This window comes from Peromyscus leucopus, chromosome 11, assembly GCF_004664715.2.
Source record: "Peromyscus leucopus breed LL Stock chromosome 11, UCI_PerLeu_2.1, whole genome shotgun sequence".
NCBI lineage: Eukaryota > Metazoa > Chordata > Mammalia > Rodentia > Cricetidae > Peromyscus > Peromyscus leucopus.
In genome coordinates, this window is record NC_051072.1 from 49,756,286 (window position 1) to 49,781,358 (window position 25,073).

Sequence of the window (25,073 nt, forward strand, 5' to 3'; positions counted from 1 at the left end):
ATTACCCTCTAGAAAGGATTGTTCTTTTGTCCTGTCTTAGCTGTAAATATCTATTCCAAAACATTTTATAGGCATCTTTGAAAAACAGTATTTTCATGACAAAATTTATAATAAAATGTAATTTTAACCTTGTATAAGATACCTAGGAACAATTAACTCTGGTTTGTTATTTTAAATAATTCAGTATCAACTTTTCTGTTTGTAGCACTGGAAATTACTAAATTTTTCTTTATGGATGCTTGTGTCCTTTCTGTATACAGTTGAATTTAGCACTTCTTTTAAAGATTGCTCTTCTCTCCTAGGTTGCATGCAAGGCATGATTCCATACTTGCCCGAGCTCATTCCTCACCTCATTCAGTGCCTCTCTGATAAAAAGGCTCTTGTGCGTTCCATCACCTGCTGGACTCTTAGCCGCTATGCACACTGGGTAGTCAGCCAGCCCCCAGATACATACCTGAAGCCATTAATGACAGAATTGCTGAAGCGTATCCTGGATAGCAACAAGAGAGTACAAGAAGCCGCTTGCAGGTGCGACAATTTGTAACATGGTGTTGATTGTTAAAGTGAGCCTGGTCTTGAACCAGTAGTAGTGTATTGACATCTAACCATCAGTGGAGTGCTTATAACACACAGTGTCGCAGTTATGATGGGAAATTTACTTTTCCTGGGTTCAGTTTTAATAGGACTGATTTGTACCTCTGGGGTCTTTGCACATTATCATATTTTACTTTTTTTTTTTTTTTTTTTTTTTTTTTTTGGCTAAGAAATATTTTTTACTCATGGTTTTGTTGAACAAAATGTGACTTTTAGCTAGACACAAGCCTTTGCTTTCTTATTCTGTCAACTGAAGTGTTCATGGATTCTCAAAGGAATAACAACATTCTAGATAATTCTTCAGTCTATAGTTCCCCTGACTAAGAGGCGTTCAGTCATAATCCCACAGATGGTAGCTTCGCCCCATTGGCTCCTCAGCCAAGCATGTCCTGCAGAATGTCCTGCAGACTTTTGGTGTATCCACAGTGACATTGTGTGCTTGGTGAATCTGTGCCAGTAGCTCTTCTCTTGGATTTAGGGCATTCTTCTCACATCAAAACTATTTGCTTTCATTTCTGCTAGTGTCTGTTTCCTGGAGCAAGGGTGCCTACCATTAAATTTTTAACTCTAAATTCCTTTTATCACTGACCCTTATGTGGGTTTAGGGATCAAACCTCAGATACACATGCCAGGCAAGCACCTGGCCATTGACCTGCCATGTCAGCTTATCAGTAAGTGTTCTGTATGCGTATGTTCACGTGTTTGAGACAGCATCTTTCATTAGCCTACGACTTGCACACTAGGCTTGGCTGGCTTACCAAGTGCCTTCCCAGCTCTGGAATACAAGCAATCACTAATACACTTGGTTTTGTTTTTTATTTTAAATCTAGGTTCTGGAGCTTACACTCCAGATTGCTGCATCCCCAGCACTCTAACGGTACGAATAGTAAACACCAAATAAACTTGATGAGTGGATAAATACAAGGACCAGAAGTCTTAATAGTTTTAGATCTCACCATTGTAGCATGTTAAGGAAGGGGGAGCCAGGCAGTGGTGGTGCACGTTGATCCCAGAGGCAGAGCTCTGAATTTGAGGACAGCCAGGGCTGTTACACAAAAACCCTGTCTCAAAAAAAAAATTTTTTTTTTTAAAGGAAGAGGGCGAGCTGGAGATAAGGCTCAGCGCTTAAGAACACTTAAGGTTCAGTTCCCAGCAGCACATGACAGTTCACCATCATCTGTAACTCCATTTCAGGGGATGAGATACTTAATATTATCCTCAAGAACTCCTTCATGCATGTGGGGCACATACAGACCCAGGCATATACACATAAAAGAATTTATGAGAGAAATGAAAAATATTAAAAACCATTGTAAGCATGTAGACTGAGGCAAGGAGACACACGTGGTGTACTGTATAATGTTGTATGAACAGGAGACTTCATTTCCTGTGTTTCTCTTTTTCATTGTAGTGCCTTTGCAACATTAGAAGAGGAGGCTTGTACAGAGCTTGTCCCATACCTTGCTTACATACTCGATACCCTGGTCTTCGCCTTCAGTAAATACCAGCATAAGAACCTGCTCATCCTGTACGATGCCATAGGGACGCTAGCAGATTCAGTGGGACATCATTTAAACAAGCCAGTAAGCTCTGATGATGACTGCTGGGGGGACATTACAATAAGCTGTGAAAAATACATAGTGTGTATTTCAAAGTGAAGAGACGGAGAAGTGGGAACAGTTAGGTTTTGCTCCTTTGAGAATCTCTTAGGAAAGAGGAAGCAATGGAAAAAGTTGATGGTTAGTGTAGACATTAGCAATAGCATCGCGTCTGGAGGAAAGGGATAAAGACTTCGTACTCTGGGTTTCTACATTTACTTAGTGCCACTTAAGCACTACTTAGCGCTGGCTTCAAAGCTGCTGCGTCTGGACATTGTGCTTTCTTTCCAGAGCACAGCAGGCATTAGGAGTCTACCATGTAAGAGTTAGAATGGGAGTGGTGGATTGAAAATGCCGAAGAGCAGTGCAGAGTGTCTTGTCTGTCTCGGTGTAGACTATGAGGGGAGGCTAAAAGACTTTGAACACAGCTCAGTGCCCCTGCTGACAGCCACTTGATGAGATACGTGGTTCCTGTGGGGAGAGCCTTAACTCACCTGTGTTTTTAAGTTCCCCTCCACGTTGAAGCCAGTCTGTAGGTCTGCTTTGGTGTTGAGGGATAGGTTGTGCTTTATAGCCAGTACCTCTTGTGTGGCTATTGTGAGCACACTGTAAGACAACAGTCACTATAGCATAGGCCACAGCCAGGCCTTCCAACCCCCAAATAGTCTTGGGATTAAAACCTGTGATTTAACAAGTTGTGAATTGTGCTAGATGTGGTGAAACACACTTTTAGTCCCAGCACTTGGAAGGCAGAGGCAAATGGATCTCTGGCTTTGAGGCCAGCTTGGATTACACAGTGAATTCCAGGCCAGCTAGGACTATATAGTGAGACTGTCCTAAAAATAAAAAGAGGAAAAGAAACCCAAGTAATAGATTTTAATGGAATGAGATACTTATACACATTTTCTTTTAGAAAATAAATATGATTACTTTCAATCAGGGTCATATGAATTCAAAAGTGGAAATAGAGTAGAAAAATTTTAAGGAAACTATAAAGTGAAGAATGGGTCTTAAAAGTAGGTTTGTAAAAGTTTAGCACAGTTGCTCCAAATGGGTCCTAATTTTCATGAACTCAAAATGAACTAACTTGTTGACAGAGGACAGTGAAGTTCTGTGTTTTTCATTGTGTAAACAGGAATATATCCAGATGCTGATGCCTCCTCTGATCCAGAAATGGAACATGTTAAAGGATGAAGACAAAGATCTCTTCCCTTTACTTGAGGTATGCTGAGCTGATGATGTTCTATTATTCCAACAGTATAATTCCATCACAGACATGTTCTGAACCAAAATGTGTGTATGTGATATGATAAAGTGTCAATCGTTTCTCAGAACAAATCTCTATCACCGGCCAGTCCCACAGCCACTCAGACTCAACCAAGTAAACACAGAGACTTATATTGTTTAAACTGTTCAGCCTAATGGCTCAGGCTTCTAGCTATCTAGTTCTTACATCTTAAATTAATCCATTTCTATAAATCTATACCTTGCCTCGTGGCTCACTGGCATCTTCACATGCTGCTTGTCATGGCGGCGGCTGGCAGTGACTCCCTCTGCCTTCCTGTTCTCTCCTTCCTCCTCTCTGTTAGTCCCGCCTATACTTCCTGCCTGGCCACTGGCCAATCAGTGTTTTATTTATTGATCAATCAGAGCAATTTGACATATAGACCATCCCACAGCACAGAACAGTTTCCATCGAAATGCTGAGTAGGCACATAACTTGTGTTTTGCAGAATTTTAAAATTTGTTCTTTGGCAATTTCATACATGTATAGAATGTATCTTGGTCGTATTTTACCTAAATTTTCTCTCCCACTCCTAAAACTGCATCCCTGTGCGTCTCTCCCACTTAAATGACCTTTGTTTTGTTTTAAGATGAGGGCTCACTGTGTAGCCCTGGCTGTCCTAAAACTCATTATATACACCAAGCTGGCCTTGAACTCATGGAGATCCCCCTGCTTCTGTCTCCCAGGTGCTGGAATTAAAGGAGTACATTACCATACCTGGTTTTTTGTCTGTTTTGTTTTTGTTTTCTTTTTAAATAACCTATTTAGCCCAATTAATATTGTCTGTATGTATGTCCATGAGTATGGGGCCATCTGCCAGAGCACCGTGCCAGCAGGTATACCCCAAAAGAAAAATTCCTATTCTGTAGTTCAGCAGCCATCAGTAGCTGCTCAATTAGGGGTGGCCTTCATGAGCCCCTCTCCCATCTGTTCTGGAATGTTGACCAGCTTGATCTTGTGCCACTGTGAGGTATGAGTGCAGTGGCCTTGTCGTATCCAGAAGACAGCATTTCAGAGCACTCCTCTGCATCCTCCAGCTCTGTGTTCTCTTTAACCCCTCCTCCATGGTATCGTTCCCTGAACTTGGGGAAGAGGGTATATAGATGTCTCATTTAGGGCTGAACATTCAAAAGTCAGTTATTCTCAGCCCTTGACTGCTTCTCAATGCAAAAAGGTGCTTCTTTGACCAAGGTGAAGCTTAAGGTTAATCTGACTGTAAGTGGAAATAGTTAGGTGTTTTGACAACATATCCACTTAGCAAAAAACAACAGTAGTTTCACTCCGGAGGTCTTTGACCATTTTAACCATGACCATTTGACCAGATATACAGTCTCAAATACAAATTTTCTCCTGTGGAACAAGGCTTTGATTAAATGACAAAGTGGTTGGTTACTCCATGATAGTCATGCCACTGCTGTACCATAGGCACAGTAGTCTGCCTGGCATACTCACTTCCTCACACTCCAAAATCTGTTTTCATGCTCAAGGTGTATGTCATGTTTGTGTATAATTTATACATACCCTATATTCCCTCTGTATAAATCACATCTAGACTGCTTATAATACCTGATGTAATATAAGGTTAATTGTTTTCTGATTGGCTGACAAATTGACAACAAATGAGGTTTGAAAGGATAAACCTGCTGTGATAGCATCATAGAACAGATGCATAAATGACAGACTTTTTAAAATCTGAAAACTTAGTATGTGTGCTTGATTCTTTCTAGTGCCTCTCATCCGTTGCCACAGCCTTGCAGTCTGGTTTCCTTCCGTATTGTGAGCCTGTGTATCAGCGCTGTGTAAACCTAGTACAGAAGACTCTAGCACAAGCCATGGTATATATATATATATCCTTTTTTTTTATTCCTTTTTCTTCCTGTCATAATTTTAGAGATATGTATAATATGTACCCACTTTTTCAGTGTGCAACAACAAAGACGATGTGTTTAATTTCAGCTAAACAATGCTCAACCAGAACAATATGAAGCTCCAGATAAAGATTTTATGATTGTGGCTCTCGACTTACTCAGTGGCCTGGCTGAAGGGCTGGGAGGCAACATCGAGCAGCTGGTAGCCCGAAGTAACATCCTGACATTAATGTATCAGTGCATGCAGGTAAGATTTGGAAGAGTGAGTGAGTTGGAGCCTGCTTCTCTGTGTTACAAGAAGTTAATTTCTTCTTATTTCTCGTAGGATAAAATGCCCGAAGTTCGGCAGAGTTCTTTCGCCTTACTAGGTGATCTGACTAAAGCTTGCTTTCAGCATGTTAAGCCTTGTATAGGTATGAATGTTTTCTGCTTTGGGTGTGTGGGGTATCATATCTGTCCTAATTGTTGTATATTTATTAAAAACAAATTTCACCAAACTACAATTTAACAATCTAATTTGACAGAAATATGTCCCCCCCCCTTTTTTTTCTGTCTCATTGTGTAGCTTTGACTGGCCTAGAGTGAGATCCACCTGCCTCTGCCTCCCAGTGCTGGGATTAAAGGTGTGTGCCACTGCACACAGTAGGAATATGCTTTTAAATCAACTATTTCTGGACTTTAAATAATGTCAACTATAGTATGTTAAGTCATTATGGTTTTAGTTTAATGCTTTCTTATATATAAGTATATATTTTGTTTTGTTTTTCAAGACAGGATTTCTCTGTGTAACAGCTCTAGCTGTTCTGGAACTCTCTCTATAAGCCAAGCCAGATCTCCCTTCCTCTGATCTTCTCCTGAGTGCTAGGATTAAATGCATGCAACACAACTTCCCAGCTTCTAAATTATAAAACTTATTTTTAGGGTTTATTTATTAATCATGTATACATTGTTCTGCCTGCATATATCCCTGCAGGCCAGAAGAGGGCACCAGATCTCATTACAGGTGGTTGTGAGCCATCATGTGGTTGCTGGGAATTTAACTCAGGTCATCTAGAAGAATAGTCAGTGCTTTTAACGGCTGAGCCATCTCTCCAGCCCCTGTAAAACACTCTTAGGAGAAGCTGCTCATGCAAGTGTGTAACAAAGCTCTGTTGTCAGTACATGTTAAACCATGTTTCCCATGTGTTACTGTCCATAGACAAAACGAGTACGGGTATTTTTTAACTCAGTATTTCAGAACTTACCTCTAAAATCTTTCTTGTCATTGTTTTTCATTGTTAAAAAGATCCAGGGTTTTGTCTTGAACTTACTGACATTCTTAGTGTACTGACCGAACCTCTGGTGTTATTTAATAAGCACACCACTGTAGCTAGAGTTTTCCTGCCTTGCCCACAGTCAGGACAAATCTTTATCACTCGCCAGTCCCACAGCCGCTCAGACCCAACCAAGTAAACACAGAGACTTGTATTGCATACAAACTGTATGGCCGTGGCAGGCTTCTTGCTAACTGTTCTTATAGCTTAAATTAATCCATTTCCATGAATCTATCTCATGGCTCGTCGCTTACTGGCATCTTCACATGTAGCTTATCATGGTGGCGGCTGGCAGTGTCTCTGACTCAGCCTTCCACTTCCCAGAATTCTTCTCCTCCTTGTCCCACCTATACTTCCTCCTGCCTGACTACTGGCCAATCAGTGTTTTATTTACTAACCAATCAGAGCAACACATTTTCCATACAGAACATCCCACAGCACACCACCATTCACTATTTGTGAGAAATTAGCAATTAGATCAAGAAACTAAGCTTCCATTCAGTTCCAGGGTTTGGAGTGCAGATTTGTGGGTTCTTCGTTTTAGAGATGGATTTGTGCGCTTTTTTTTTTTTTTTTTTTTTTTTTTATTTAGAGTATTTGTGTTATGTTCATGTGTATGCCGTTATGCATTAAGTGCACTGTGTGCATACACATCCAGGGAGGTCAGAGGACATCGGGATTTCCTGTAGCTAGAGTTAGACAGTTCGAGCCACGTAATGTGGCTGCTGGGAACTGAATATGGGTCCTCTGGAAGAGTAGCAATTGCTTTAAACTGCTTAGCTGTCTCTCTGTCCCAAGTTTTGTACACTTTTTCAGAAGGTACCTGGAAACTAGTTGTCCCTCTTTTTGGTAATGCTACCAACCATGATGGTTACTAAGTAGATAGTGGTTCTCACCCTGGGTCAGTTTTGCTGTCTGGGAATGTTAACAGTATCTAGGGCACAGATACTTGGCACAGGTTAGGTTAGTATTACTGATGTTTGTGTGTATAGACACATACATTCAGGCAAAACACTCCTACACATATAAGATAAAAATAAATGTGGTGGGGAGCTGCTATCTGAATTATGCTTAAGCCTCGTATGAAAGTTCAGTAGCCAGATATTATCTATGTAATTTAAAAAAAATATTACCAACTTTTAAAAAAATTGCATATTTTTATCAATTTTAGAATTGAAACTGTAACATTTGTTTTATGATTAAACAAATTTTTGCCTGGATTTCAGTTTCTATCTAGTAGATTCCTTTAAAAGTGAGAAGTCTGGTGGGGCTGGAGAGATGGCTCAGATTTTAAGAGCACTGGCTGCTCTTCCAGAGGTCCTGAGTTCAATTCTCAGCAACCACATGGTGGCTCACAACCATCTATGATGGGATCTGGTGCCCTCTTCTGGCATGCAGGGATACATGCAGGCAGAACACTGTATACATAATAAATTAATTAACTAGTTAATTAGATTTTTTTTTTTTTTTAGTTAGAAGTCTGCTCTTGACAAATTTACTACATAGCCTTATTTTATTACTTTGTTGTTCTTTTTGTTTTTCCTAGCTGATTTCATGCCAATATTGGGAACAAATCTAAATCCAGAGTTTATTTCAGTCTGCAACAATGCCACCTGGGCAATTGGGGAAATATCAATTCAAATGGGTAAGGTTATTTTACCTCTGAACTATATGTATTTGTAGGTGCCTTGATGATTTTCTCCACTGCTCTATTTTGGTTTGTTTTTAATTTTTTAAGATTCGGAGAGAGTGGGGGGAGGAAGACAACTTGTGTCGTAGTTAGGAAGGAAAAACTGTTTTGTGATGCTGTCTTAACGTTCTCTTCTTGTTCTCTCTTTCTGTGGTGTGACCTAGGTATAGAGATGCAGCCTTACATCCCTATGGTGTTACACCAGCTTGTAGAAATCATTAACAGACCCAACACACCAAAGACGCTGTTAGAGAACACAGGTACCACGTGACTGAAATGTTATGGTGAAGAGAGAATGATTTGCTTCTTAAGTTTACATCGAGATGTGCAGAGAAACCAAAGCAAAGCTCGCTTTGTCAATCCAGCCACTTAGTGTTGTCATGGGTTTTAGTTCTTAGAACAGTGTCTTAGTTTAGCTGTGTTCAGTTGCCAGTTTGTAGGGACATTGGAAAAAGAGTTTTCTACGTATTCTCAAATTCACTGCCCTCTAATATATATATTCTTGCTAAGCTAATCGTTGGGTCATATGATTTTTTTTTTAAATTTTAAATTCAGAAAGGTACTGAGAAAAGTAATGACTTTAAATATATATTTACATATGGCCAAAAACAGTATAATTCAGCAACTAATTGGCTCAAAATGTCATATGTATTTTGTATTTTATCCTAAACTCTTGTTATATCAGGAACGTAAGCAGTTCCTGGTGGGGTTTTTCTTTTTGAGCTGTTCCCCTCCTGCATTTATGTAAAGCATGTTGATGTTAAAGAGTGCCTTCCATACAATAGCACACAGAGGGTGATTGTGTCTCTTTTCCTCCCACCCTCTCTGACAGTTCCAATGAATATTACGTTTGGTCTTTGTTCAGGCACGTCTCTTTTCTTTATATATTGAGGTAATAATTCTAGTAGTTTCTTCATAGTTGAAGTGAGTCCTACCACTCTAACTGGAAAAAGATTAAAATAAGGTTTTCCAAATATGAAAGTTTTCAGAGGCATTTTAATTTGGTATTTTTAAATTATACAGTTTTACTCTCATGAACTGAAGTTTATACTGTTTATTGGTATGGAAGGAAATCTTTTAATTATGGAACAGTTATCTGGCTGATTGGCTGTATGGGTACTGTTTACTTCAAAGTAAATTAGATTTTCTTGTTGAAAAATGTAACAGTCTGTGTAGAATGGTTTCAAAATGTTGGCAGATGTTTTTATCTTCTTAGAATGCAGTACCTATACATGACATTCAGAATGGAATCACTTGGCTATTATAAGAATATTGTTGAACCGAAGGAAACATTCCTATTTATCTTTAAATGTGAATGCATAACTGCAAATAAATGTTGAGTGTAATGTATATTGAAGTTTCTTGTGGGATATCAGCTGGTGGATGTCTTATACTTCCTTCAACAAATTGGCTTTGTTTATCAGATTATACTCCTGGCATGATCATTCCTCAGTAATAATAAAACAGTTGATAATGCCATACAAGTTGATGGACTGAATCAGTATGAGAACCACACGGGACTCATTCAGTTACTTTTGCCCCAAGTGGCTACATACATTACTGACTTCGTTCCTTACCCCAAAGAATGGGCTTTAAACTATTAAAATCACCATGTTTTAGCAATTTACTCTGTTTTCAATATTCCCTGAGGCCAAACCTTAGTCTGCTGTATTTGCTTTTTCCAACTAGTATATCCTACACTGAACTTTTTCAATGGACCATCATCTGCTTTCTCGCATGTTTCATTGGATTGTTCATACTTGCCTGTTTAATGAGAATGTTGCATAGTTTTGTGTCTTTCGAACATAGGTTTTCTTTCTCTTGCTTCATATGAATCTGCTGAATTTTAGTATTATCTGTGTAGTTTGCTTCAAGTAATCCTTAAACATTTTCTTTACCCTCCCAAACCCACCCTTTTTTATGAAAGGTTAACCTGTAAGTTGTTGAGAGAACACCATTAAAGCACCTCGGGGTTTGTTTTCTGTTTGTGTACTTACCGTTGTGTGTAAATGTATTTATATGTATGTACCTTCGAATTGCAAGGTGCAGTTCTGAGTTGCAGCTCCTTCAGCTCTTTGTACATGTCAGGAATTCCTGAATTTTGATGGAGCATGTTTACCCACTTCATTTTTTAATTCTTTTTTAAATTAAATAATGTTCTAGTGCTATGCTATTACCTATTTTGTGTTAGGCCTTTTGTAGCAAAGATTGTTTTTTTCCTATAGTCCATATCACCTGTAATTACAGCGGACTATCTAAATTTCCTCCACTAGAATTTTATCTCGTGGCTAGTGCTGTTAGCCGAGTCATTGGAGGTTTGTCAGAATGGAGTTGGATACACCGGGACAGTGGTTCAGCCCGTTCATCGGGTGTCCGCCTGGCACTTCATGTCTGACCAGGGATTTTGACACCAGCAACAAAGCCCCACTAATTGAGAAAAGTTAACTTAAAAGCTACCAAAATTTGGGTTAAATATCCGTAGGTGATTTTTAAAGGTTGTAAGTACTTATAAAAAGTTGAGAAATTTTGAATTAATGCAGCTCCAGAGATTGGTGTTTGAATGAACTTCATAAATGTAATCACATTTACTGATAATTCTTGGGGAAAGATTTCATATTCTGAAGTTTGGATTGGCTTTGAAGGAAGGTTCTGTAAGCCCACTCACGTTAACCGCTCATCTCTTACCAATCCTGACATTTGGGTGAGCGAGAAACGCACTTGATGGTTTTTGGTGTTCTCTCAATCCTTAGTCCCTTTAATTCCTTTGTTTTCCTTTTTCCAAGAGTATGCTCTATATGTTGCTGCCCCTTCCATCGGGGGTGGTAATGAACAGCACTGGTGAGATCTTATGTTTATTATCATACACAGATTCTGTTGGTTTGTTTCTGAGTTATTTGTTGTTTTCTTTATTTTCTCCTCCCCTTCATTTGCTCATGTCTTGGTTGGCGTTTGGTGGTGTATAACCGTGATTGCGTTACCTTAGCAATAACAATTGGTCGTCTTGGTTACGTTTGTCCTCAAGAGGTGGCCCCCATGCTACAGCAGTTTATAAGACCCTGGTGTGTATTATTCAATCTTTTTTTTTAATTCATTTTTCTTCACTCTTTCTTTCTCTATCTCACTTTTAGATATATTTTCAGTTGGTTACAAAAAAAAAATCACAATCCTTAATCATTGCCAACCATGTGACTAATCTTGTCCTATCAGGTTTGTGAGGTTTTTCAGTAGCATCGTCATGTATATTTATTTTATGTTGTGGCTAACGACTAATTGATGCATGGGATAAGATTGTCACATGCTTGCTGTGTTTAAAAAGCTTGATTATACATAAAAGCATTTAAATATCCACCAGAAAAATTAAGATGCATGCAAATTTTATAAATTTAGGTTCTTGCATTACGTTTCTTTTTTAGAATTAATTTGGATAACTTGAATTGCATTAAATACATGTTTAAATTTGTTCCGTACAAACTCTTACTTGCTTGTTAATGTCAGAGTTACACATCTATACCATAAGTGTATAGTAATAGTTTATAATGTGACAGTACAGCCTGTGTTCTGCTTCTTTCAACTGATAATCTTTCAACTCAAATCATTTTTAGTAGTGTTTAATGGAATACAAGTCATAAAAGAATTTTAAAAAATTAATTTGATAATATACTCTCTTTGGCTCAGGCTGATTAATAGTTTAAGTAAAAAAAACAGCTGTCTATTTTTATAGATTCAGTCTATTAAGAAAATGTGAATTTCACTGTTAGCACTATTGAAATAAGATGGGTGAGACATACAGGAATATGAGAAACTTAAAAGTCAAGCTTTCTGAAAATGTATTATAATCACTATATCTATTGTGGTGCCTATTCCATTAAATACTGTCTATTAGCATTGTGTTGAATCTGCTTTTTACTTTGAATACTAAACTCAGTTCTGTAATTCAATAGGTGTACCTCTCTGAGAAACATAAGAGACAATGAAGAAAAAGATTCAGCATTCCGCGGGATTTGTACCATGATCAGTGTGAATCCCAGTGGCGTAATCCAAGTAAGGTGTTCACAGGGCTTTGTTTTTAATGTACTATGTGCTAAATAACAGATTTGTAATGGAAGACTTTGTAGGCTTTAATTACTGTTTCTTGTGAGTGAACACACACGTACCGTGGCACACTTGGGAAAGTCTGGACAACCTATAGAAGTCAGTTCTCTCCCTCCAGCAGGTCTTAAGGCATGGCAGCACACCTGCTGTTTTTCTCAAGCCTTACTTCATTAAGTTAGATAGTAATGGCAGGCTGGGAGAGGAAGGTTGTATTGTTGTCTTCCGCTGGACCAAGCCTTTTCAGGCACATATAGACCCCATTTATTTACTTTGTACATGCTTTCTGTCTATGGATATCAGTTTACTGAGTTTGAACTTTAAAATAGAATATTGAGTTATTCTTTGAAATTGGTTTGAAAACTTATTTTTATTTTATTTCCTAAGTTTGTGTTATCTTTAAACATTTTTAAAATTATAGTTATAATTTTTAAATATGTATGGATGTTTTGCCTGCATTTATGTTTGTACACCTTGTGTGTGTGTGCCTGATGCCCGTGGAAGCCAGAAGTGGATGTCAGATCCCTTGGAACTGGAGTTACACGTAATTATGAGTGACTGTGTGGGTTCTAGGAATCAACCCCGGGTCCTCTGGAAGAGCAGCCAGTGCTCTCTTAACTGTTGAGCCATCTCTCCAGCCCCTCTCTAGACATTTAATTATTTAGTGACAAGTTTTACATATGGGAGTTCAGTAAAGCTGACAGTTGGCCAGACATAACACAGAAGAGACCATTGAATTCTATACCACAGGCTCGAAATAAAAAACGCATGTGTGGAACCCTAAATTAAATACTCAGTGTTCATTTGTTTGGTTGATTGGTTGGGGTTTTGGTTAATTGGCCGACTCCAAGATCAACTGAGCTCTTAACCCTAAGACCTCTCTCCAGACCCTGGTTGGTTGTTTTGAAATAGGTTCTCACTGTATATGACCTGTGGGTGCTGAGATCTGAATTGAGGTCCTCTTCCAGGCAGCCAGTGCCCTTAACTGCTGGGCCTTCTCTTCAGCCATGAACTTAAAGTTTTAACGTCAAATGTAGATGTTTGGATGACATGAAGGCTCCTAATTTGAATAGAATGAGCTTCATGCAAAAGATGTTTTATTTGTTTACTATTTCAAGATGGTTGTTAAATTTAATTCCCTTTATCTATTTCAAACTAGCATGTAGTATAAATTTAGGTGATTTCAGGTTGTTTACAATCTAATCAGAAGTGTGTTACTGTTGACTTTATCTGGTACTTTCAGACCATTTCTGATGGGTTTGCTTTTGTTTTGTATATTCCAATTTGATATAAGTTACTAGAAGATAATGAGTTAATAGAAATATTAAATAATCACTTCTAATTCCTTAGTGGTCCTAGTTGATTTTAAATGTTTCAGATTTAGCTAAGTCTGTCATGACAAGCTCTGAAGTTTACATAAGTATTTTTACTGAATTTTGTAAATATAGTAGCAACCTAAAATGCCTCTTGCTTGTTACAGGATTTTATATTTTTTTGTGATGCTGTTGCATCATGGATTAACCCAAAAGATGATCTCAGAGACATGTTCTGTAAGGTAACTAATCAGCATTTATGACTGTTAATTCTGAGTTGAAACACTAAAGTTCCTCTTAATTTTGAATTTAGCTTCTTTGGAGCAGTATTGGTTGACTGTGTGACCTAAATTCTTAGCAAAGGATCTGGCTTGATCTTAAGATATGGAACTAGCCGTGCCCATGCCCGTATTCTTCCAATTAATAATACTGGTTCATGTTGTCTCATTGCAATTGTGAAAAATGGCATGAAGTTCTCCAGGTAAATTTGGAATGTAAATTAAAACTTGAACAGAGTAAACCTTCACAGGTGCCCTTCACAGGGATTGAGCCTATGGTGCCTTGTTAGTACTCCCTTCTGATTAATTATAGTTTGTACTTAGCTGTAACAGAGTAAGAAATACAATACTGTTAGATGCTTGAATCACTTGAAATTAGTGACTATATTTACAGTCAGAAACCCAAAGCTTGTACATTTCTAAGTTGAAATAACCCAACATTTTAAAAATAATTATCCATTAGATAGGTTTGACTTTTTAATTTGATATCAGAGATCTCTGGAGTACATCGTGTTGCTAAAGACATTTAGCTTAAAGCATGGAGGTAGTTTTGGTCATCACAAGGTCTAGAGCTTACTTAACAAAGTTTGAGACTTAGTACTTTGAAATGGAAATCATAATTAGCATCAGTAATGCTTGATTTCTAAAGTTATACAGATCTGAGTTTTGTCTTTATTCGTAAGTTAATAGTTTTCATTCTTTGCAGATCCTTCATGGATTTAAAAACCAAGTTGGGGATGAGAATTGGAGGCGGTTCTCCGACCAGTTTCCTCTTCCCTTGAAAGAGCGACTTGCAGCTTTTTATGGTGTTTAATCTAATACACTGAAGCTGCAGTCCCAGAATTAGGGGTAAGTTACAAATTGTAGACATTTTTAGAGTGAAAGTATTTAATGAATACTACAGTCAAATAAATACTACAGTCAAATAATGTCACACACACACACACACACACACACACACACACACACCACCCCACCCCAACCTCCCAGAACCTTAGATAAACAGAATCCTAGTTGGTACACTGGTTTGATTTCTATTTTATCCCCCTTGTTTTGTTTGTTTTCTTTTGCCCTACATGGGCAGCATTCACAGTGGGGGTCTGAAGTGGTTCAGCTTTTTGTGTGTGTGTGTGTGTCCTGGAGCTAAGGACCAAACCCAGGGCCTTGCACTTGCTAGGTAAGCACTCTACCACTGAGCTAAATCCCCAACCCCATGGTTCAGTTTTGATGCCTTACTTTAACAAGAGGCTTTGTGTGTTGTGACCTTTAAGGAAACAAATTTAGAAAATTCTAGAAGTAGACAACATTTAACATCCATTTGTTAAACACCTAGCAGCTACCCAGAATTCTTTGAGCGTTGTTCCTAGCTTTCTCTGGGTTTGAGGAACTAGAGGGCCAAGTGCTTGGGTCCCCATTCTTGATTTCTCCATTCTCAGTGTGGGATTAGCAGTGGTGTTCACTTAGCTCCAGCTCCCTCGTGGTGTTATGTTGAGGATTAAACAGAGTGTGGTATATAGTCACAGAACTTCCTGTGTTTGCCTTGCACACAAAATTGGCTCACTGTTTGGACCAGTATGGTGAGCTAGTATAAATTCTTCAGGTTTTGAGCACGACTTGAGACCTACCTAATGCCAGCCATAGGCCACAGTAAATGTGTAGAAATGTGTCCTATACCAGATTGAAGTTCCCTTCACATCACAAGGAGTTGGAGTGGTTTCTTTTTATTTTTGCTAGCTGTTTGTTTAATCTGAGCATGAAAGACTTCCTTATCCAAGTACCTACCCTAGGAGGGAGTAGAGCTGAGTTTATAGCTGCAGGCTGTCTAGGCCTCTCTGTCTGTTGTTGCACTTGAGTTAGGACTTCTCAGCTTCCGCATTTGAGAAGTGTTGGGTTTCCTTTCTTAGGCCATGAGAATGCAGTAGAGGAGAGTGACTTAGCTTTGAAGAGTCAGCACTGAGCTAGGAAGTCCTAAGTCCTTTGCCAGTCTTTGGGTTCATCACCAAGTAAGAGTTAACTGTGATGATCCCACTTCTGGGATGGGGTAGGAAAGAATTGTCTTCTAGTTAGATTTGAAAGTGGGTCTGCACCTTTTCTTCTTGCTTCTTTGTGCTCACGTGCAGAAGCAGGAGAAAGGAGTTGGTCATACTTCACTGATGGGTCAGTTAACCTCTGAATTCATACGAACATTTACAAGTGTCCACAGTTTGGCCTGAGTGGCTAGTAGTGGTTTTGTAATAGGACCACTATCAGACATTGGATTAACTGTTGCGGTAATCTTACTTGATTTCTTATGTCTGTTTTAACAATTAACAAGTCACATCAGTAAAAATACAATCACCTGAGAATATAGGAAATGACCAGTAAGGTTGAAAGAATGACTAATTACTAACATCAAGAAGATGGGGTGTCAGGAGGCTGGAGAGATGGCTCAGTGGTTAAGAGCACTGGTTGCTCTTCCAGAGGTCCAGAGTTCAATTCCCAACCACAACATCTATAGTGGGATCTGATGCCCTCTTCTGGCATAAAGGTGTACATACAGATAGAGCACTCATACATAAAATAAACAAACAAATCTTTAAAAAAAAAAAAAAAGAAGAAGAAGAAGGAGGGTGTTAAGTTCTATTTTTGGACATTACTGAATATTCTGACCCCAGTAGGGTAAAATTAGAATTTGTTTCCTTAAACATTGGATATATTAGAAAAGTAAGTGATCCTTTAATTCTCTGTAAGGAAAGTGACTATCTTAAATTGTGATGTCACTTTTAAGAAAGTAAAGTGACATTATGCAGGAAATGTTCAGTTTGCATGAGACCCATTCTGCTAAAAGAGGTAAAGATAATAATAACATTACGCAAGGCAGAATTCACCATATGAAGCATTGTACACTGAATGTCCCCAATGTACGTTCACTTTCATATCCAATGCAGGTAACTGTTCAGGCTCAAAAGAAGATACCATGACCTTTGGCAATTTGTCCAATTTCCTATTTTCTTTATAGGTAAAGATAGAATTGTTATTTGACTGGTTTTATGCTCTGTTGGCTCTGAAGGAGAGGCAGGTATTAAAGATAAAACTGGTTTTGTTTTTTGCAGGTCCATCAGTCTTGGAGACTATAAGGGAGCCTCTGCACCCAGGGAAAATGTTACCCTTTACAGGGGGGAAGGGTAAACCAGTAGGGAATACAGTACAATCCCAACCCTACTGGGAGGGGCGGGAGGGAGGTGTTGCCGTCACTGTATTAAGTCGATGTTGGGAAATGTTTTAACATCTGGAGCCTTTGTGGGTGGAAATCTGTCTCCAATTACAACTCTGCACTGGATGTGAAGAAGCAAAAACTATTCAGTCTACTCACAGAACAGTACTTTCTGGAATATTATGGGGAATTGTACCAAAACAAGAACCACATAAACAATGCGTAGGGATAAGGAGGAGGAAAAGCCCATGGTCCACAACAAAGAAACCTAAGAGTGGGACGCTACAGCAGTAAGGAAGCTTTTGCAGTAAAGGTTTTTATATATAAATGTTCCCACATTACGGGGCCTTGTTTTGCATGCTGATGAAGAACTACACAAAACTAAGTTAAAATCAGCTTGCCTCCCCTAGTAGAAGCAGGTTCTTGGAAGTTACAATTGAAGGTACCCCCAAAAAGTTGGAAATAAAACGAAACAAATTTGAACAATGAAGCACCCTGTGAGATGCCAACGAGTCACTCCTTTTACCTTTGCGGGCTGGGCAGGGAGGGAGGAATAAATGGGGTCGGGGTATCAAACTAAAGGTGACATCTAATTTTACATTAAAACGTTAGTGGATATGATTTCATGGTTGTACTTCTTAGATTTAATTTCTAGGCCAACACGTTATCTTAAGGTGCAGTTTAAGGTTCAGGCATGCGCTCTGGCTCATAGTGATTGACAGTGATGTAAATTAGTGGGACCGTAGCATGCTTGCATCACATAGAGTGCAGTTGGTATTCATTGACCTAGGTTGCGCCAGTTTGGGTTGCAGTTTACCAATTCAATAGCCCTGCATTTAAAATTACTTTAAGATTTGTGGATTTTATTTTTATTAAGAATAGAGATATATAAAGTACTGTAGTTTACAGCTAGGCCTTGAAATATCTTTTTAGGATCTGTTAGGAATAAGATTGATATTGTATTGTGTGTAACCTGCACAATGTGGAAAGCTGATATACCTGTGCAAAATCTTTGCCTCTGTGCTGTCAGTGTGGTGTGCTTTCTGCATGGTTATATACTACTAGTGATTTTATCAACTTTCAAATTACATGGTAAAAGATCTGTAAAAGGCTGCATAAATGTTAGTTGGCACATAAAGACAATTGTAGAAGTTGAAACATGATTGCTATATTTCAATGTTTATTCCCACTCAACATATTGCCTCTAAGCTTTCCTTTTTTTTGTTCAAAGCATGATCTTAAAGATATGTTTAAGTTAATGGATGTAATGCAGGGTTCCTACACTGTATTGGCGCATGTTGGTGGCCCTTTGTGCCCTAAGTATATGCACACAGGGTGCAAGTTCAAAGCTACAGAGTGAGAGTTGGTTTGGATCCTCTTCATTTCATTTGTTTGTTTGGCTTTTCTGTTATTTTTTTTTTCCCTCTACTCACATGTATTCCTGTGAATAAATCCTTGTTAAGTTAACCCTTTACTTTTCCTTCCATGTGTATTTTCTTATATACTGTGAATGTGAAGACCCTAACTGGTACACTTGATCTTATGTCCATATGAAAGTGCAAGTCTTTATTAATTTGGATTGCCTAAGCAGTTGTATCCCATGATGATGAAGGAAAATGGAGAGATTTTTCTTTTTAGCTCTGCTGGTCAGAGATAAAGCCACACCTTTCCATTTTTCAATGCTGCATTTTTAATCTGCAACAAAATGTTAAGCCATAACAGCCTTTTTACATTTTAATTTGTCACCTTTGCATTGCAGAATAAATACCGAATAACCATTTTTATAAGCAGTTGCTCCTCTTTGCATGGTTCTGTTCTCTAAAAGTGTTCACTGATACGGCCATTGCACTGAAGTGTGAGCTGTGTGCGTGTGACTTTATAAATACAGTTTCCAAACATTTCACATGCATGGTAGCATGCAAAAAGGTTTTAGTTGTTGTGGATATGTTTGTTTTAACATACTCTTTTACCTTTTTTCTTCTATTTTGGCTTTGCAAATTTCAGTCTATAGAGCCTGAAATAAAACCATCTACAATACCCCCCAATCTTTATTTTAATTTCAAGCTAGACTCAAGGGTGTGTGGCATTTCACCTTTTAGTACAGTTACCTTACTGGGAGCTCAAAATTTGCTACTTGAGTTGGCTTTAAAGCCAGAGCAGAATAGCTGTTTGCTCCTTGGGCTGCAGTGTGCCCTGTAGTGCTTCAGATGCTTTCCAAAGCTTCACATCGGAGATCATAAAAAAGAAACAGCCAGATCCGTCTCTTAACACACATAAGAAAACAAATATAAAAGATTTCAGTCCAGTTACATTGACCCATGGTCCACAATTCTGTATTAGTAAAAGTGGTACTGTCACCTGTCTGATTCAGAATATCTTTTCCATTTGGCAGTTACGCAGCACAAAAACAAACACTATTTAGTTTTATAGTAAGTGGATTTGTTTCTAAATTGAAAAACTATAATAGAAAATTAAGTAAATATGACTGACAACCTAGGGTTAGGGGTATTTTCTTTTCTAATGTAGTTTTATTGTTTCTTCCTAATTTACAGTATATTTCAGACAACATAATATAGCACAGGAATTTGCAGAAGCCATTTAAGTTGGGGTTGTTTTGTTTTGTTTTCTTGAGGTAAACGCTGAGTTAGCATTTGTTGTTTTGATGAAACATAACACATCATGGGATATATAAATATATATAAAAAGCAACCTAATTCTTGTGGTGCAGTCTTGATAGCTTTGAATGTTGACTGAGTGTCTGTGAGAGTGTGAGTCTGTCATTGTTACATTCCAGTGTTTCTGCCTCTTGGCATGCTTAAAGCGCGGCTTCCTCCGCCTGCTCCTTTCACACTAAGATGCGTTAGTGTGCTCAGCTCCAGAGAGAGCCGCCGCTGAGTGATGTAGATTTTCTACTTGAATATTTTTATGTTGTAGGAACCTCAGGAGGTCAGTGTTTACTGTTTTATATATATGCCTTCTTTTCCTGTTTGAGCTTCTCTCTTTGAAGGATTCTAACAGAACAAAAGCTGCTGATCAACCTAAGTTGGAAACAGAAAGTGTGTTTAGTATCATTTAATGCGTACTTGGCGGTCCATGTTACAGCCCATGAATTAGTAAGTGAGCGTAGTGCCACAGCTGTTCATTTATTCAGGAAATACTTTCGCTTTCTGTATTGTCTAATCTTTAATGACTTCATACTGTGTGAGAAAAATCACTTTTGTATTGTTTGTTGGTTATTTCCAAAATAATCAACTTGTAAATATCCTTAGAGCCAGTTCTGATGCTTACATTATTGCTACTTGATTTTGTTATGCAACTTAGATTTCAGATCTTAAAACACTTAACCAAGCCATTACATCTTAAAACAAAACAAGTAGCATACATTTTGTAATTAACATTGATAAACACTGTGATTTTTTTGGTTAAGACTTTTTCATTGATCTGAATTGCTTAAATTGCATATATTGTAAAATAGTCAGATGTATATTTTAAAATAATTTCAACTGACTTTCCTCTTACTGCTTTGTCTACTCAGTTATGAATATTCAGATACAAGTTTTATCTCAGGTGAATATCCTTGTATCATTTTGCTTTGGTGACATGTTTATAAAGAAAGATCATCATACATAATAGTCTTTGGAGGTTTGTGAGTTGTTTTTGTTGTTGTTTTTTTATGTATTTTATTGAGAATCTTCCCAGTTAGTCTGGTATTTTCCCCCCTCCAATTATTCTATCAGACTGGAGGGATACAGAACGCTCTCCACATTTGGTATGCAGATTTATCTGAAAATGAGTCAAGTTTGGTCCTCCCCTTTTCCAGACCCTCAAAATACGAAAGTGGAACCTTTTCTCCCTCCATAAAATTCTGCATAGTTGAAGTGCCAGAGTTAGATTATGTCCTAAACTCTTGTCTCGATTTAACACCTTTGCAGTGAAGGAATGGTTTGCTTCATTTAGTTAATTATGTTCATATTGAATGTATTAACAGATGCCAGAGCAAAAGCATTCTTCCCAAGAGAAGAGTGTGTCCTGCATCCTGCACCCCTAAGTCCTTCCCCTGTTAGTTCTTCGGGTACACTCAGCTTTGCTTATAGAGTTCCTTTTGCAAATATTAAAGGCAGGGAGACACTAATTGTTGCTGCTAGTACTGTTTAATAAAGTGGGCATTGGGATCTCTGAGAAGACGAGGGTAGTGTGGTTACCAGCCTGGCATAATTGAGATGGAAAAGGAGCAGTGTGACCTGTGTTGGTAACAATATTATCTAGTGCTGATACCATGCAGTAGCATTGTATATCCATAGTGCACTTCATAGTGTATTAAATATGGCAGTGCTTCTAAGGCCTCTTTAACGTTAAGTTTCACTTGAAAGTTAGTTTCTCTTACCTGTGTGCTTTCTAGGTGACTGGAAATTAACTTCAGGCTTGATACAGATCTTTTCCCTGTTGGTATTACATATATGTAGATAATTCTCAATGCCTAATTATTATACAGTTGTAAGGTATAAGCTTAATTACAGCAACTGCTTTTGTGGTTTGTATCCCAGAGTGTATTGTGTTGAAATAAAAAGATGCATAGCAGCTGAATGTATGCATGACTTAGAGGGAAGTTAAAACTGGTTTTCTTTTCCCCACCTCTGTACTTTAAAAACTAAGCCAAATCTATTTGCCAATAGTAGATCACTAGTTACAAAGCTAAGGAGTTTTCCTTTTAGTAGGAGTTTTTTTTTTTTTCCGTAACTCACTCCTGCTGTGGCTTGGTACTATGCAGGATTTTCTCTTTACAGGTATAGTCATCTGCTAAACGCCTGCTCTAACACGGTTAGCCTGTAAGGCAATGTCCCCCAGTGTCCACCTCATAAAGGGGTTCCACTATATTTCCCTCCTATCTTTTTGTCACTGCTTTACTATGTGGATATATAACCAAACTGAACTTCATTGATTTTTTTTTATGAAGATTATAATTAGATAATACTATGTAATTAATTTTACTCAATAGATATCATCTTAAGAGATGCTTAAACGTGGTAAATCACTTCATATTATGAACGTTTGACACTTAATATTCATGTTAACATTGGGTGCAATAACTTAATAGTACTTGCTTAGTTATAAATAACTGGATCTTTCTGCTGACAACTTAGGTTGTATGAGTTATGCTTCAAAGCTTTAAATCTGATGTTTCCTCACCTGCCACACTATGTTAGAATGTGTCCTTCAAACATCCTCCCGCAACTTCTCAAACTGTACTAAATTGATATTTCTCGAAGTCTAACTCTGTGCTAACAGATCTTCATTTTAAATAGAATACGGTTTTAATTTTTGATAAGCTGCTGAATTTTAAAGAGAGTTTTTTGGGGCCACCAAATATTTTGGATCATGCAGAGAATATATATTGTACTGTAGTAATTTTGTATTTACATTTGTATGATGTGACATAATAGATGTGAATGTTAACCACTGCTTGACTATGTTAATAAAGTTGTTTGACTATAGACGTTGCACTCTGATTTTTAATGGAAAGAAGTTGTCTTTCTTTGTCCTCTTCTATTTTGTGTCCTAATAGGTTGGGGTGGGGGGTTGGGAGGATTAAAGTGTTGTGTGGCTTTTGTTGTGTTTTGGTTTTGTTTTTCTTTAGCTTACACATTAGTGACCTGTTGTTATCCGAGCAATGTTTTTTTTTTTCTTGGTCATGTACTACAGTAAAAAGAAACTTTTGCATAAATTTTAACTTCACTACTATTAATGCTTTTCAACTCAAGCTAACTGCTTTGCTAAAGGAAATGAATAAAGGTGCCGGAAGCTGTGACGTAAGGAGCTGATGATAGAGAAGACAGTGTGAGTGTCCTGTGGAGGAACTGAGGCTTGTGGTTTGGGAAGTTAACACTTTCGAGTCAGTTCCTCTTCAGGTTTTAATCAGCTAACAGAGTTTTGTGTTGCCAATTAAAATTTAAATATATTGATGCATTCTAGAATTATGTGCATACAAAGCTGTCAAGTGGTCTTTTTAACTCAAGATACAGAACATTTTAGAACAAGAAAGGGCCCGGGGTGAGTCACTGCAGCCCAGAAACTAAAGAAGTGAAGCCTGAGTTTCTTGGCTTTTGTTAAAAATTTTTGAGGTAACACAATTATGTTGACGAGAATGAATTGGAGCTGAGATATAGTGTTCTCTGAAATACCTTGCAGAAGGAGTCCAGGCTTAGGGAGAAAGGATTGTAGGAGCCAGAAGAGTCAAAGACATCACAATCACAAGAAATCGCAGAATCAACTAACCTGGGCTCATAGGAGCTCACAGAGACTGAACCAGGGGGCCTGCATGGGACTGGCCTAGGCCCTCTGCATATATCTTACAGTTGTGTAGCTTGGTCTCTTGTAGGACTCCTAACACCTAGCAGCAGGGCCTGTCTCCGGCTCTTTTACAGGCTTTTGGGACCCTACTCATACTGGGTCACTTTGCCCAGCCTTAATACATGGGGAGGTGCTTAGCCTTACTGAAACTTGATAAGCCATGTTTTGTTGATACTCAGGGGATATAAAAATAAATAAATTGATTAAAGTTTAAAAAAAAAAAGGGGCTCAGGGTGTGGGATTTGGTTGTTGGAGACATCATTTAAATCTACATGATCATTAGTTCAGGATTCTGATTTGCCTCCTAAAGAAATTGTTCCTGGAGATGAAATCTTGACATTTTAGTGAAACTACAGTCTTATCAGTTTTATTCAAATGATTTTGTTGCTCAGTTCATGTGATAGCCATATTGGTAAGTGAGTAAATGAGTCCATTTCTCAGCTGGTGTTTTTGTAATGCATTTATAATCTGACAAAAAAAATTCATGTTATTATTTAGGGCTTGTGGTTAAAATGGCAGTGGAACCGTACAGGTCTTGGCTGGATTTCTGTATTGTGCAGTTGACAGTGGACGCTCCTCTCCCTGCATGTCACTTGGGGTCCTTTATCTCTGCGTCTTGTGTTGGTAAAACTGTAATGACTTCCTGAAATGTCTCTGGATTTACTGCAGCTTGCAGGTCACAGTCTGAAGTTGAATAAACCTCAGGCCTCGGACATTGGTGTGAAGATGGCTACAGTGGCCATCTGGATTTTTGTCCCAGCCACTCAGAGTTCACTCTATACATGTTAGAGCGGTGACCATTTCAGGTATTCCTCTTCGTCATTGTATTGGTGAGTAAGAAGTACAACACACCTGCACTCAGGAGACAGAGGCAGGAGGATCTCTATGAGTTCAAGGCCAGCCAAGTTCCAAGACAGCCAGGACTACATAGAGAGACCCTTTCTCAAGAAAAGAAAAATCCAAATGAGTTTATCAGTAATTTGCTGTTCATACTTTTGAGTACATATAAGTGTGGAGAGTTTCTGTGTTGTTTCTAGGCAGTGTTACATGTATCCAGACTTGTCAGTTGAGGAATGCACGTTAATGTAGCAAATAACACCTGACCTAGTTTACAATTTCTACAGCTGTCCTACTGATGTGCATTCAGATGTTTTTTCTGAGTGAAACGGTGGTGGGTGTTTAGATGCTTGAACACTTAGCATACTTTCACAGTCATCTTTTCGTGAAATTGTTAGGCCCAGAAGTAGCTGTTATAACAAGGTTAGGCTTCAGTTATGATCTGCAGGTCTTCCCAGCCGCAGCACCTTGTGTAGTGTAAAGTTGTGCTAATGGCCTGGGTTTCTAGCTTCAGGAAGCTCTGTGTGTGAAGTGTGCTTTCATAGTGCAGATTTCACAGGTCCTGAGTCTTACGTGTAAAATAGTGGTGGACTGTGCTAGCAAGTGCTAGTGTAAGTGAGGAGCACAGGTGAGGGAGGACTGTGTGGTCATTGGAGCAAAAGTCTGC

The 25,073-nt window shown here is 38.3% G+C and overlaps 1 protein-coding gene across 3 annotated transcripts in view; it reads left to right on the forward strand.

Moving 5' to 3' along the window:
- Window positions 1-22,713, forward strand: part of Tnpo1 (transportin 1) — an 85,674-nt gene extending 62,961 nt beyond the window's left edge. For 2 of the 3 annotated variants that reach the window (XM_028871709.1, XM_028871710.2), the window contains exons 13-25: window positions 303-528; window positions 2,006-2,177; window positions 3,328-3,414; window positions 5,205-5,312; window positions 5,434-5,592; window positions 5,671-5,758; window positions 8,205-8,303; window positions 8,513-8,608; window positions 11,332-11,407; window positions 12,290-12,389; window positions 13,918-13,992; window positions 14,735-14,877; window positions 17,121-22,713. In XM_028871709.1, coding sequence (XP_028727542.1) covers window positions 303-528; window positions 2,006-2,177; window positions 3,328-3,414; window positions 5,205-5,312; window positions 5,434-5,592; window positions 5,671-5,758; window positions 8,205-8,303; window positions 8,513-8,608; window positions 11,332-11,407; window positions 12,290-12,389; window positions 13,918-13,992; window positions 14,735-14,842 — 1,394 coding nt within the window. In that variant the 3' untranslated portion in view covers window positions 14,843-14,877; window positions 17,121-22,713. Of the gene's footprint in view, window positions 1-302; window positions 529-2,005; window positions 2,178-3,327; window positions 3,415-5,204; window positions 5,313-5,433; window positions 5,593-5,670; window positions 5,759-8,204; window positions 8,304-8,512; window positions 8,609-11,331; window positions 11,408-12,289; window positions 12,390-13,917; window positions 13,993-14,734; window positions 14,878-17,120 lie in introns of those variants that run through there. The other variant, XM_028871711.2, reaches the window with a different exon arrangement.
- The last annotated feature ends 2,360 nt before the right edge of the window (window positions 22,714-25,073 follow it).